We start from the raw sequence: 14,185 nt of genomic DNA, 5'->3' as shown, positions 1-14,185 counted from the left end.
ATGAGCAGGTCAGAGGCTTGGGCGACCCTGAGAAATATATTTATAGAATCATAGAGTTGGAAGGGAACACCAGGGTCATCTAGTCCAACCCTCTGCACAATGCAGGAAATTCACAACTACCTCCCCCACACACACCCGCATTGACCCCTACTCCATGCCCAGAAGATAGCCAAGATGCCCTCCCTCTCATGATCTACCTAAGGTCATAGAACCAGCATTGTTGACAGATGGCCATCTAGCCTCTGCTTAAAAACCTCCAGGGAAGGAGCTTACTGCCTCCTGAGGAAGCCTGTTCCACTGAGGAATCGCTTTCATTGTGAAAATTTTCTGGCCTCTCTCCTCCCCCCCCCTCCCCCACAAATAGAGCCCTCTTAAATTCAACCACTCGTTTGTGGAATGGACAGGAACAAAGAAGTGGAAGCGAGGATGCCGGAGTTCCCAACTCCTTGACACCAGCAGTAGCAGATGGTGAGGCGCCTGAGATTTTTTCAAGAGCAGCATTCAAGAGCCCTGGCCTACCATTAATGTGACAACCTTGAGCATTTATATATTAATTAAAACACTTAATAACATTTAATTTAATAAATGCCTTTCCTTATGGTTGCTAACAAGAACAGTTTAAACATCCCCAGCTAAAACCAAAAATAGTAGAGAATAAAAGAAGAGAAGAAGGATGGACTTGGCAATGTGTATTTACACAAAATAATAAGCTATGGACTTTACAGAAACAGTGCAAGAATCTGACTTATAACAAAAGTTGAACAAGGACTTTAATATTTATAAGGTTTTGCTTATTATTGGTTTGTGATTGATTCTTTAATGTGAATGCAATTTCTTGGCATTGTTGTATGTAGTAGCCTGATTTGCTGTTTGTTTTCATATATCTACGTGCTACAGCATTTCTTCCCCATTTTGGAATTGTATAAAAACCAAAAATAGAACAGCAAACCTCAAATCTCTCCCCATTCATCCTCTTAAAAGATGCCTGATGTTCAAACCTCCTCAAACGCCCTGGCAAACAGGCAGGCCTCGCAGCGGCTCCTGAAGACCTCCAAGGAGGGCCCCCCTCCTCACCTCTTCAGAGAGCCCATTCCACAGAGCCAGAGCCACAATGGAAAAGGCCCCAGGCTCTGGTTGATGCCAAGAAGGCCAGCTTGAATGGCAGGACAGTCAGCAGGTGGCGGCCTGCCTACCATAGTTGGAGCACAGGGACATCTGGAAGGAGCCCTTCTGCAGCTCTGTCACCAAGCTAGGGGAGGGGCAGTGGCTCAGTGGTAGAGCATCTGCTTGGCATGCAGAAGGACCCAGGTTCAATCCCCGGCATTTCCCGGACTAGGCAAGTAGGTGATGTGAAAGACCTCTACCTGAGACCCTGGAGAGCCGCTGCCAGTCTGAGTAGACAATACTGCCTTTTATGGTCTGATTCAGTGTAAGGCAGCTTCATGTGTGTGTTTATGGAGTACATCCATTTCCCGACGGAGACAGTGACCAACGCCCTCAAACGAGAGCGCATCTGGAGTTCTTACCTGGTAGGTGTTGTCAAAACTGTCATACATGAACCTGGTGATCAGCGAGGTCTTCCCCACTGGAAGAGAAAAAAAGAAAAGAATCGAGAGGTTAAAACAGCGCAACCTAAGATACATTCTAGGTGTTCCAACTGAAATCCTAGCAATAAGGTTCCGTACAATTAAAGAAGCAGTCAACTGACTAGTGTTCTAATTATGAAGTGTCTTGGGGGCAAGGATTAAGTGACAGCATTTAACATTTGTTCCTATTTACAGTTATTTAAGCAAAATGCAGAGAGATGTGGATTACTGTGACCATCACTGGAGTCAATCAGTGCTTCCTCTGCATTCGTTCATTATCAACACTTTCCTGCTTTGCCGTAATGGAGCTGCATGCGGTTTCCATATTGCCACGGCCCTTCCCCTTCCAGTTTCTTATTTTTGTACCTTTAAGGGTTGAGCTGGACTCTTGAAGAAAGTGGCAATTTCAGGATGATTTTTTTTTTCTGCTAGAAAAGATATCCGACCTACATTTGCTGCAGCGCTTTGATTTCATACTGAAAGTCACGGGGAAATGTCTAAAATTAGGTACTCTGGACACCGGGGGGTCATTTCGACTGCCTTCTTGTTGCCGGACTTCAACCACTTGGCGTCTGAGTTTTCAGATCTGCAAAACACATCAAGCCCATCTTGAGCCAACGTAACGGTCATGTGCAAGGCTCCATATGGGATCCTTTCTTCCTGCGAAGGATTTCTCTCTTAAACTTACCAGGACGCCTCGGCATTCTGTTTTAACTCCTTGATTACTATTAAAGTGTCAGATAGCAAAGCGCGCTTCTGCAGAGATTATGAGAATCAACAACGACCACTTCTCACTGGGCCTATAATTAAATAAAGGCAACGGGCCCCACTCTCAACATGTACAGGTTTCTATCATGCAAGAACACCCACTCGTGAGTTCAAGGAGTTTTCACAGGAGTGGGATTTGAGAATCCAGTTACACTTAATACAGTCCTCTCTTCAAAATATGTCACCTTTTGTAATGGGATACCAGCAAGCAGGGCAAACAAACAATAAACCAGGGGTGTCGAACTCAATTGTTACAAGGGCTGGATGGGACATAAATGTCACTTGGTGGGGCCGGGCCATGCCTCGCCAGCCCAGATTGAGAGGGAGTTTTGGCTGCCTCGGCTGGCTCTCAGGCCCGATAAGAGCTCTCAAGGGACCAGATTCAACCCACAGGCCTTATACTTGACACCCCTGCAATAAACTCTTTACCCACCTTACCACTTTATGCGCACTTTGCTTCTAAAGGTTAACAGAGTTCTGTAAAAATACAGTATTCTCTCTCACACACGCACACCACCCATGCACCCCAAGTCTGTAGGGTGAAACTCAGCATTACGGTGGTCATTAGAACAAAGTCTTACAGTACTTTATAGTACCATTACAGCATCATGGTTCAAGTGCACTCACAGATTCTGACAGCAAACCTCTGCCTCAGGATTGTGCTGAACACTCCGTCTTTTGCCTTGAATTCACTAGAGCCATACCACTTGCTAGGAGCCTCCCCCGCCCCTGCCTCATTTGGGCTGGTAACTTTTCGGCCAGAACGCAGCCCATGTTCATCAGCTAATGCCACAGCAGTCAAGAAAATGGAGCTTGTCCTTGGCTGCTGCACCAGATGCTACATGAGAGTTAATCTATCCCTCTCCACCCTCAGAACTCATCTGATCTCTTTTCTACTCCTATCCTTGCTACATTTTCTCAAATCCAAAAAGTTAGAGTCAGAGCGGTTCCTCAGTGGAACAGGCTTCCTCGGGAGGTGGCAAGCTCTCCTTCCCTGGAGGTTTTAAAGCAGAGGCTAGATGGCCATCTGTCAGCAATGCTGATTCTATGACCTTAAGCAGATGGTGAGAGGGAGGGCACCTTGGCCATCTTCTGGGCATGGAGTAGGGGTCACTGGGGTGTAGGGGGGAGGTAGTTGTGAATTTCCTGCATTGTGCAGGGGGTTGGACTAGATGACCCTGGTTGTCTCTTCCAACTCTAGGATTCTATTCTATGATTCTAAGTTGTGCAAGGGAGGGCCAGCCTTTCCTGCAACTGTAGATTCCCCCTTCCTCTTGGCAGCTTTGGCCATTAATGTCTCTCTCTCTCTCTCTCTCAGACCCTGGGACTGCTCGGGCTTTACTAATTAAGAATGTGACTGCTGTTGCTATAGTAGCATTCCCAGTGGTCAGCTGCACAGTAACTACATTAAAGAAACACTGCTTAGGGCAGCGTCTAATTTTTCCCCCCAAGATGCTATCTGCACACAGGTGCTATAAAAAATAAGAGGCTGATACGAGTCTGGATACTCTTGATGGTCCAGGAAAGTTATCTCCTCGTCATAGCTAATCAGGCAATTTGAGCGGTAATAGAGTCTTATTCGCAGAAGATATTCCTGTGGCTTGCTATGAAAAGGCTTGCTTTTGTGCTATCATTCTGAGGTATTTTTATAGTTTTCAGTTTGGAAGGGTGATAACAAACTGAGGGCTTAATCAGTTGCTGCTTCGTTTCAGACAAATCATTTAGAGATACTATCTCGGTCACTGGGATGCAAGCAGAGAGGGTGAGCAGAAGAGAGAGCAAGACCTGGAGGAGTAAGGCTTTCAAACCCATCTTGGGCCAGAATTCTACCAAACTGCTATGTTTTATATGGGTGGGTTACAGTGCCTTGTTTTTAATGAAATGACTGCTCTAAGGTGGGTTAGGATGAATCCCACACACACAACCCTCTCTGCAACGCAACTGCTCTCAAATAGTCCATTTGCAGGCACACTCAGAACTGGAATAAAACCTTACACTCAAAAGAATGCCCAACAGATATTAAGTGTACCCCATTTCTGTCCCGGAACCCTGACCTGGACGGCCCAGGCTAGTTCAACCTTGGAAGCTAAGCAGGGTCAGCTCTGATTAGTACTTGGATGGGAGACGACCAAGGAAGTCCAGGATCGATACACACAGGCAGGCAATAGCAAACCACCTCTGAACGTCTCCTGCCCTGCCCTGGATGGCCCAGACTAGCCTGGTCTCATCAGATCTTGGAAGCTAAGCAGGGTCGGCCCTGGCTAGTTTTTGGATGGGAGACCACCAAGGAAGTCCAGGGTCGCTAGGCAGAGGCAGGCAATGGCAAGTCACCCCTGAACGCCTCTTGCCTTGAAAACACTACAGGGCCGTCATAAGTTGGCTGTGACTTGATGGCACGCTCCACCACCACCACTTCTAACCCTCCCCTCCTCCAAGGAGTCAAGGGACTGTCCAATTTCATCCAAGCAATCTTGTGGTATAACTTAGGGTGATGATTTTCTCAAAGCTATCCAATAAAATTTAAGGTCGGGAGCTGGAGGGTGAGAGATTCAAAACAGATAAAAGGAAATATTTCTTCACACATCGCATAGTTAAATTGTGGAACATCCCGTCCCAGGATGTGGTGATGGCTGCCGGCTTGGAGGACTTTAAGAGGAGACGTGGAGGAGAGGGCTATTCATGGCTACTAGTCATGATGCATACCTATTCTCTCCAGTCTCAATAGAGCATGCCTATTATATTAAGTGCCGCGGAACACAGGCAGGATGAATGCTGCTGCAGTCGTCTTGCTTGTGGGCTTCCTAGAGGCCCCTGGTTGGCCACTGTATGAACAGACTGCTGGACTTGATGGGCCTTGGTCTGATCCAGCAGGGCTTTTCTTATGTTCTTATGACCACATTCGAACCCAGGTCACCCTGACTCATGTCTAACATACGATGCACTCCATCACACTGGCTCTCTAAAGGCAGGCAGTCATAGCTGAGCTGAGGTTCAATGCAGAAATTTAAACGTACTTGGCTGGCACTCTCAAACCAGACCTTCAACTGTCATACCTTCTGGGTGAAAGACACTGATAGTCTGCCAGTCTGAAAAAGGTTCCACCACAAAGCCTACTGGAGTGCCTGCCACTCCATGGCCCTCCGCTAATGAAAGTGGTTGGCAAGAGGCCTCTACAATCCCTCTTTGCCGTTCCTAACGGATGATGCTTCCACATCTGCAAGATGTATTTTTGCTGTAATGAGGCACATGGGGAAATTGATAAGAACTTGAGATGGAAGAGACCTATTAGATTATGCAAAAAAAAAAGTTCCCATCTTATTTTCAAGACTGATTAGAAGTCTTTTGTTGCCAGGCAGTGTTGGGTACAGAGTTTTATTAAAGGTGACGAGAAAGGATAATTAACTTTAAATACAGAGTACATTCCTACACCACTGGGCACTTCCATTCATGGAAGACAAGTGCCTTGCTCTGACCTGAAAAGCAGCCAGCATCAGAGGAATACGCCCCACAGCAGAGGGCTAGCCCTCCACAATACAGAAGAAATGCTGCAAGGGGCCGTGGCTCAGCGGAACAGTCTCTGCTTTGCGTGAAGAAGGTCCCAGGTTCAATCCCCAGCAACTCCCATGGGAAAAAAGGACCAGGCAGTAGGTGATGTGAAAGACCTTTGCCGGATAACCTGGACCACTGCTGCCAGTCTGATTCTGTACAAGGTGTATTCTGAGGAACCCAGCCAGAGAGTAAGATGCTTGGGTCTAGTCCCTGAGAGCCTCTGCCCCACGAACCATGCCTACTTCAGCAGCCTCAAGCTAAAATACACAAGACTTATCTGTAAAAGGAAGGTGCTTTCAGATACAGGTTGAGTAACCCTTATCTGGACTGCTTGGGACCAGAAGTGGTCCGTATTTCGGCTCATTCTGTATTTTGGAATATTTGCACGTACATAATGAGATATCTTGGGTATGGGACCCAAATCTAAACATGAAATTCATTTATGTTTTAAATACACATAGCCTGAATGTAATTTTAAACAATAACTTTTAACTATTTTGTGTACCTTGAACCATTAGAAATTGGCGTGCTGCTGAGGGCCTGTGAGTAATGCCTGCATGCCGACTCAAAAAGTTTTCCGATCAGTCCGGATATAGGGATGTCCTGATAAGGGATACTCAACCTGTACTGTCCACTACACACTATCCACAAGCTCTTTCTGCATTTTAGGCTACCATTTTTGCTTTTAATTTAATAAGCAAATTTACAATTTACCTAGAGGGGAAAGGACAGCATATCCCATGCCAAAATACCAGCCGTTTTAAGAGCGTTTCTGAAAGCCAGCCTGGAAAGCTATTTCTGGTACTGAGTTGCTGCTGCCCACATTGATCCAAGCAGTCGGGAACATCATGTCTGCTTGCAGCAGAAGAGGACTCACTATGCTTCAACCATTAATTGAACGACTAGCCTGTTTGGCGGTGAACAGTGACTATCAAGCCACAGCAGTAAGCTACCAGCCTGGGGCAAGTAAAGTACCCCTGTGAGCAAGGTGGACAGCCAGTGTGGTGTAGCGGTTAAAGTGTTGGACTAGGATCTGGGAAACCTAGGTTCGAATCCCCACTCTGCCGCAGAAGCTTGCTGGGTGACCTTAGGACAATCACATACACTCAGCCTCGACCCTGGCAAGTACTTGGATGGGAGACCTCCAAGGAATACCAAGAGCGTGATGTGGAGGCAGGCAGCGGCAAACCACCTCTGAACGTCTCTTGCCTTGAAAACCCTACGGCCGTGTTGGCGAACCTATGGCACGCGTGCCACAAGCGGCACGCCGAGCCCTTTCTATGGGCACGCATGGAGCCGCCGGGCCCCCCCGCCCGTCGCCCGTCCGTCCCCCGCCCCCTCCTTGCGGCCTCGACGCCATCTGCCTCCGTTGCCCCGCTCCGCCTTAGCAGCAGCAGCAGCAGCGCCGCCGCCCCACCCAGGCGCCGCTCCAGATCCGCCGCCGCCCGCTCATGCTCAGCCCCGAGGGCTGCCCTGCCGGCCGCACCGCTACGCCCACTGAGTCGCCCCCGCCCCCTCCTCCGCCCCCTTGGCTGCCCGACCCCCTCCTCCGCCCCTCCTCGCGGCCTCGGCGCACGTTTCCGCCACGCCGCAGCCAACTTTGTCGAGGGGCGGGGGCGACTCGGCGGGCGTAGCGGTGTGGCCGGCAGGGCAGCCCTCGGGGCCGAGCATGAGCGGCCGGTGGCGGCGGCAGGTCCAGAGCGGCGCCTGGGTGGGGCGGCGGCGCTGCTGCTGAGGCGGAGAGGGCGGCGGGAGGCTTGCGGGAGGCTGGCGGCGGGAGGCTCTTTCGCTTGGACTTGCCACTGAGATGCACATTTACCCCATCCAGTCTCAAAACTGCATGGGGGGGGGGTTGTCTGTGAAAGAGAGGTTTTGCCTTGGACTTGCCACTGAGATGCACATTTACCCTATCCAGAGTCTCAAAACTGCATGGGTGGGGGTTGTCTATTTGTGAAAGAGAGGTTTTGCCTTGGACTTGCCACTGAGATGCACATTTACCCCATCCAGATTCTCAAAACTGCATTGGGGGGGTTGTTGTCCATTTGTGAATGGGAGGTTTTGCCTTGGACTTGCCACTCAGATGCACAACTCAACAATAAGCCCCCCTGCAGAGTTTTGAGAATGAAGATGGGGAAAATGGTGTTTGTCAGTCATTGCCATGATTTAATTTTATGGATGACAAAGGATAGTACAGTTAGTTCTGAAAATGAAATCCTTAAAGTGTGGAATTCTCTGCCAAATAATTTTAAATCAATGAAAGCACTTGGGATTGCTTTTCTTACTTTGTTTGGATCATTTTATGCTTGTGAGCATAAGATGTTAACGTATGAGTTGTTTTTTCTAAACTAAAACCTCAGTATTCAGGTTAAATTGCAGTGCTGGCACTTTACGATGAATAAGTGGGTTTTGGGTTGCAGTTTGGGCACTCGGTCTCTAAAAGGTTCGCCATCACTGCCCTACGGGGTTGCCGTAAGTCACCTGTGATTTGACAGCCAAAAAAAGAATGAGCAAGGAGCTTGGCAAGGTATCCCCTTCCATCCTACAGTTATTTGAAGTACACAGAGTTTGATAAGAAAGAACATAAGAAAGGCCCTGCTGGATCAGACCAAGGCCCATCAAGTCCAGCAGTCTGTTCATATCCTGTCTGAGCTTGCATATCCGTTGACCTGGACAGCCCAGGCTATCCTGATCTCATCAGATCTTGGAAGCGAAACAGGGTCAACCCTGGTTAGTACACTTGGATGGGAGACCACCAAGGAAGTCCAGGGCTGCTACGCAGAGGCAGGCATTGGCAAACCATCTCTGTTTGTCTCTTGCCTTGAAAACCCTATGGGGTCACTAAGTCAGCTGTGATTTGACAGCACTTTCCAACACCTCCAGGAGAGTGCTTCCTTCCCTCTGATGAAGATTAGCCTACTTCACTGGGCATAAGTGGAGCTGTTTTTCTACCAGGGTTTAGCCCTGCAGAAACCCCAGAGCTGAGCAGACGAAACCCCAGAGTCTTCCCAACACAGAAAGCCTCTCTCTCTCATGCCAAAACATGCAGTTCTCCCACAGCTGCTCTCTCTTCCGCTTCCATTCATATGCTCTTTCCTCTGCTGCTCCACTCACTTTCCAACAGTATGAAGCTACAGCAATTGGGAGGGGGGAATCAGTGCTAATCAGTAATTGCAAGTCATTGGCATAATTGCTCTGAGTAGCAACTTCAGGAATTGGACGGGGTGGGGGAGAAGCAGGAGAGTAAAACTAGACAGGGGCAGGAGATATTCTCTGCACCAGTACTGCTTTGCTGTTTCAGCTCATTAGCTGGTACTTCAGACAACTCTGCATTAAGGTTCCAAAACTGACCCCTTAATCGCTTTTTAGAAAATTAGTCCCGCTACGAGACACTGCTTGCCTGCGAACAAATAAAGCAGCAATTCAGTCCTATCAGCCAGAAATAGTGGTTGCTCCAACTCTATGCTGGCTCTCTCCAAATACTTGTTAATTTTCTAATCCTTTTACCTTTAGTCAACATCTCTGGCTCTGCATGTTGTCTGTACCTGAACGGAAGACTGGCTGCGAAACCAATCATAAAAATGCATGTTTCAAGAAAGCAATGTGAGCCGCATCTAGAATCCCCACATCCAGTTTTTCTGTTTATTTAAACACGTTTATTTTATTTATGTACAAAATCTGTATCCTGCCTTCCGGCCCTTACAAGAGCCACCATGGCGGCTAACAATTTAAAACACGTATGACAAATTCACATTTTAAAACCACTGAAACCAACCCACCCCCAAAATACATCATTAAAAATTAAATACAGTTAAAATACATAAAAAACACAAAAACAGCAATTGATGTAATGGTTAGGAAAGAGGGATCATTGAGGGAACGCCAAATGACACAAAAAAGTCTTCACCTGCTGGCGAAAGACGGCAACAGACGGGGACAGATTAATCTCCCTAAGGAGAGAGTTCCATAGCTTTGGTGCCATGACCGAGAAGGCCCCTCTCCCAGGTTGCCATCTGCCTAATTTAAGAAGCCAGGGTCTCAGGCAGAGGTCTTTCACATCACCTACTTGCCTAGTCCCTTTAACAGGAGATGCCGGGGATTGAACCTGGGACCTTCTGCATGCCAAGCAGATGCTCTACCACTGAGCCACAGCCCCTCTTGGTTTAGAAGAACAGAGGGCTGCAACGCAAGCCCAGCAGAACGAGCCAGGGCGGACAGAGAAGAACTGCAGGCAGCGGGTGGCCTGCTCTTAAAACCAGGAGTGTGTGAATTCATGGAGTATTTCACAAGTCAACTGATCAGGGTCCAAAGCCTAATTTTAGCATCTCAACATTAAAACTCTTAAGCATCACAGCAGTGTGGCATAGTCGACTGCGTCACACTCGGCCGCCGGGAGGCCCAGGTTCAAATCCTCACTCTTGCACGCAAGCTGGCTGGGTGACATCGGGCTGGCCAGTCTCTCTCAGCCTAACCTGCCTCGCCAGGTTGTTGAAAGGATAAAATGGAGGAGGGCAGAATGATGCTGTGTGCCATTCTGAGTCCCCACAGTGGAGAAAAGCAGGGTATAAATATCTAAAATAAACAGGTAAACGGCAGCGCAGGAGGCCCGATTTCCCCCTCCCATTCTCCTCCAAATACACGCTGCATCCTCACCCAAAATCTTTATTTCTGTGACCCCGTCTCCCTTCTGACATACTTTCAAAGTTTAACGGGGCTGCTGAAACAAAGGCCCAGCATGCGCTCTAACAAAGCAGGAGCCGTATGCGTCATCTTGGCCCTGAAGCTGAAGCAGTGGGACATGACAAGCCGCAGCCCAGGCAAAACATGAATATTTAAGAGTTCAGGGGGATCCTGTGACTTGCATGTTAAGAAGAGGGTGGGGAAGCCGGGGAGCTCGCGGTAAAAATTTAATTAGGAGGTGCACAGAAAAACAAGCATTTGAAAATTCTGTAGAATAATTATTCAGATGCAATAAATGGTAGCTAACTTTAGAGTATCTTCCCAATGCAAATGGAGGTTTTTAGCTCTCCAAGGCCCCTGGTATTTTCCACCACAAAGCCAGAGGCTCAAACATTAGCTCACTGGGCACTGGTGTGCTAAGACAAAGCATCCTTTTGGGGGGAGGGGGATGGAACAGGCTATCAACTAAGTATACAAGACAGAAAGGATGAAGGAAGCCCCCATGAATATTTATGACTGTCTGGTGCAGAAGAAGCAGGAAAGCAAGCTACGGAGGAGAGTGAAATGGGGTGAAGTAACGGGGAACGACACGCACCTACGATATGAACATCCTTCAAAGGGAGAAACCGCTGCACACTTTACTGTATGTGGAGTGGGGGGGGGGTCAGCACCACCCGAGGCTAAAGAAGTACACTAGTACCAACAGAGGTCAGTATTCCTTTTGTACGCTTTTAGGATGCAGTTACAGCTATGTTGTTCCACACGGCCGTCAAATCGCAGCCATGAAAGACGATGAAAGGGACTGCAGGAAGGGATGCGTCAATGTTTGGCTCTCGTGGTCCTTTCTTGCATGCCCAGGGTAGTGCCGATAGCAACTTTGGATTCAGGAAGCAATTTTCCTCCAGGCCAGATTGGCCAAGGATCCTGGAGGGGTTTTGATGCCATCTTCTGGGCATGGAGTTGGGGTCAGTTGGGGGGGCAGGAAGGTAGTTGTAAATGTCATACATTGTGCAGGGGGTTGGACTAGATGACCCTGGTGGTTCTTTCCAACTCTGTAATTCTGTAACTTTTCAAGGCAAGAGACGTTCACGGGTGTTTTGCCGTTGTGCACCTCTGCGTAGCAACAACCTTGGATTTCCCCGGTGGTCACCAACCCACATACCAACCAGGGCTGACCTCCTTAGCTTCCGAGACCTGGCAAAATGGGGATAGCCTCGGCTATCCAGGTCAGGGCAAACTACTCTAATGATTTTAGTTTCGATTTTGACACTGTCTGTTGACTATTTTGGGAGGCTGTTTGTTTTTTAATTTAAACTTTGTTTTAACAGGAATTGTAAGTTATCTTGGGATCCCAGTTTTATCTTTGAAATTTTACATCTTTCAACAATGAAGGAGAGAAACAGGTCATTTTTTAAATAAACATATAGGCAGACACACACCTTTGTGGCTACTTATACATTTTAAATAACTAGCATGTTTTACTCCATACGTTTAAGCTTTTAGTGGAAAAATGTCAGAGGATAGCCATGTTAGTTTGAAGTCGAACAGAGTTGAGTAAAGGGGCTGCAGCTCAGTGGTAGAGCATCTGCTTGGCATGCAGAAGGCCCCAGGTTCAATTCCCAGCATCTCCAGTTAAAGGGACTAGGCAAGTAGGTGATGGGAAAGACTTTAGCCTGAGATCCTGGAGAGCCGCCGGCGGTCTGAGTAGACAACACTGAATTTGATGGATCAAGGGTCTGATTCAGTAGAAGGCAGCTTCATGTGTTCAAATGTGAGTACAGGTGCACCTCTCAGTAACAGTGAAATCCGTGGTCACACATGAACACACATGAAGCTGCCTTATACTGAATCAGACCCTTGGTCCATCAAAGTAAGTCTTGTCTACTCAGACCGGCAACGGCTCTCCAGGGTCTCAGGCTGAGGTCTTTCATATCAACTACTTGCTTAGTCTCTTTAATTGGAGATGCCGGGGATTGAACCTGGGACCTTCTGCATGCCAAGCAGGTGCTCTACCTCTGAGTCATGGCCCCTCCACTGAGCCATGGCCCCTCACTGACAACATGTGTCAGCTACCTATGCAAATTCCTATGCCATCAAGGGCTTACCACAAAGCAAACCTGAGATGCCGATATCCTCCCATCGCAATCTGCCTGCCACCAGGAGCAGGCTGAAGGGGCTTAGTTCCGGTCGTACGTCAGATGACAGCCTGCGTGAACAAGCCATTTCATGCCTGCTTGCACCATGCTCCAAAGAGAGTTCCGCTAGCTTAAAAAGTGCTGCGAGGTTTTATCTCCTTACCGTTAGCCAAAAGCCAAACAATTAGCAGTCAAAGCACACCTTTGTGGAAACGATGACTGGGAGGAAGATTCCAGGTGAATTTTAAAGATGCTGGCACTGTGGTATGGCCTCCTGGAAGCTGCATATGTGGCCCCAAGCCAGGGAAAACACATTCTACAGTTGCCTCGGGGATTCACTGGCTAGAAAGGCAGCGCACAACCAATGAAATTCTGATTTCAAAACTGGATACTTAAAACTTAGTGTACTTCACTTTTTATTTGAGTACACTTTTTATTTGGTATCCATCGTTTATATTTGAGGAATGTAAATTAGCGATGGAGGCTAATCTGGTGAACTGGATTTGTTTCCCTGCTCCTACACATGAAGCCAGCTGGGTGACCTTTGGCTAGTCACACTTTCTCAGCCCCACCTACCTTACAGGGTGTCCGTTGTGGGGAGGGAAAGGGAAGGAGATTGCAAGTGAGTTTGATTCTTCCTTAAGTGGTAGACAAAGTTGGCATATAAAAACCAACTCTTCTTCTTAGGCAGGCACATGTGCAGTGCATTCTAATAATCTAAGCAGGACTTAGGGGGTTACCGCACTTTGTATTCCCAGAGATGTATTAAGAGTTTGAAAATGTTATAAAAAACATTGCTTTAAAAGGGTTTTTGGATACCACGGCTTATAAATGGTTGGAAGACGTCTTCACAGCTAAAGGGGCCAAACAAAGTGCGAACAGTATTTTTTATAACGTTTTTAAACTCTTAATACATTGGTGGGAATACATAGAAAGTGCGAACAGTATTTTTAATAACATTTTCAAACTCTTAATACATCGCTGGGAATACAAGTGTGGTAACAGCCTATATTAGGGCATTTTTTCAACACCCGGAAAGGGTGTAGCTGGTGAATCAGCTTGAGTAGGTAAGACCTGGCCCCAGCCTCTACCACAACATGCACACTCATGTATACCTGTGCAACCCCACCCAGCACAGAATATACTCCAGAACAGAGATAACCCACGTATTATTTCTCACCATCTTTCCTTTGTGGTGGCCACAGTTCGTCTATGTTTCACTAAAGCCCACAAGCTGATTAAGTACAAGCTTTCTCTTCTTTTGACTTTGTGAATCTGAGAACCTTCTGTACAAAATATGGCTATGAAAGATTTGACAAGCTTTCTTTCGTATTACATAAACCTGTGTGATCATTCCTTAAAAGATTTTAAACACTGCTTTGACATAATATACCTCACAGCAGCTTATGACATCAAAACCTAGTTACAGAAATACAGAAAGAGCCAGAAACAGATGTACCAATCGCACAT

At 47.4% G+C, this 14,185-nt stretch overlaps 1 protein-coding gene across 2 annotated transcripts in view; it reads right to left on the bottom strand.

Annotated features, from left to right (window-relative positions):
• The window catches only part of RAB6A (RAB6A, member RAS oncogene family), a 71,590-nt gene that overhangs the window by 24,827 nt on the left and 32,578 nt on the right, over positions 1-14,185 (bottom strand). For both annotated transcript variants that reach the window (XM_056858085.1, XM_056858084.1), the window contains exon 2: positions 1,527-1,585. In XM_056858085.1, coding sequence (XP_056714063.1) covers positions 1,527-1,585 — 59 coding nt within the window. The remainder of the gene's footprint in view (positions 1-1,526; positions 1,586-14,185) is intronic.

The sequence above is a fragment of the Euleptes europaea genome, chromosome 12, assembly GCF_029931775.1.
Source record: "Euleptes europaea isolate rEulEur1 chromosome 12, rEulEur1.hap1, whole genome shotgun sequence".
NCBI lineage: Eukaryota > Metazoa > Chordata > Lepidosauria > Squamata > Sphaerodactylidae > Euleptes > Euleptes europaea.
This window is presented reverse-complemented; position numbering and strand designations above follow the sequence as displayed.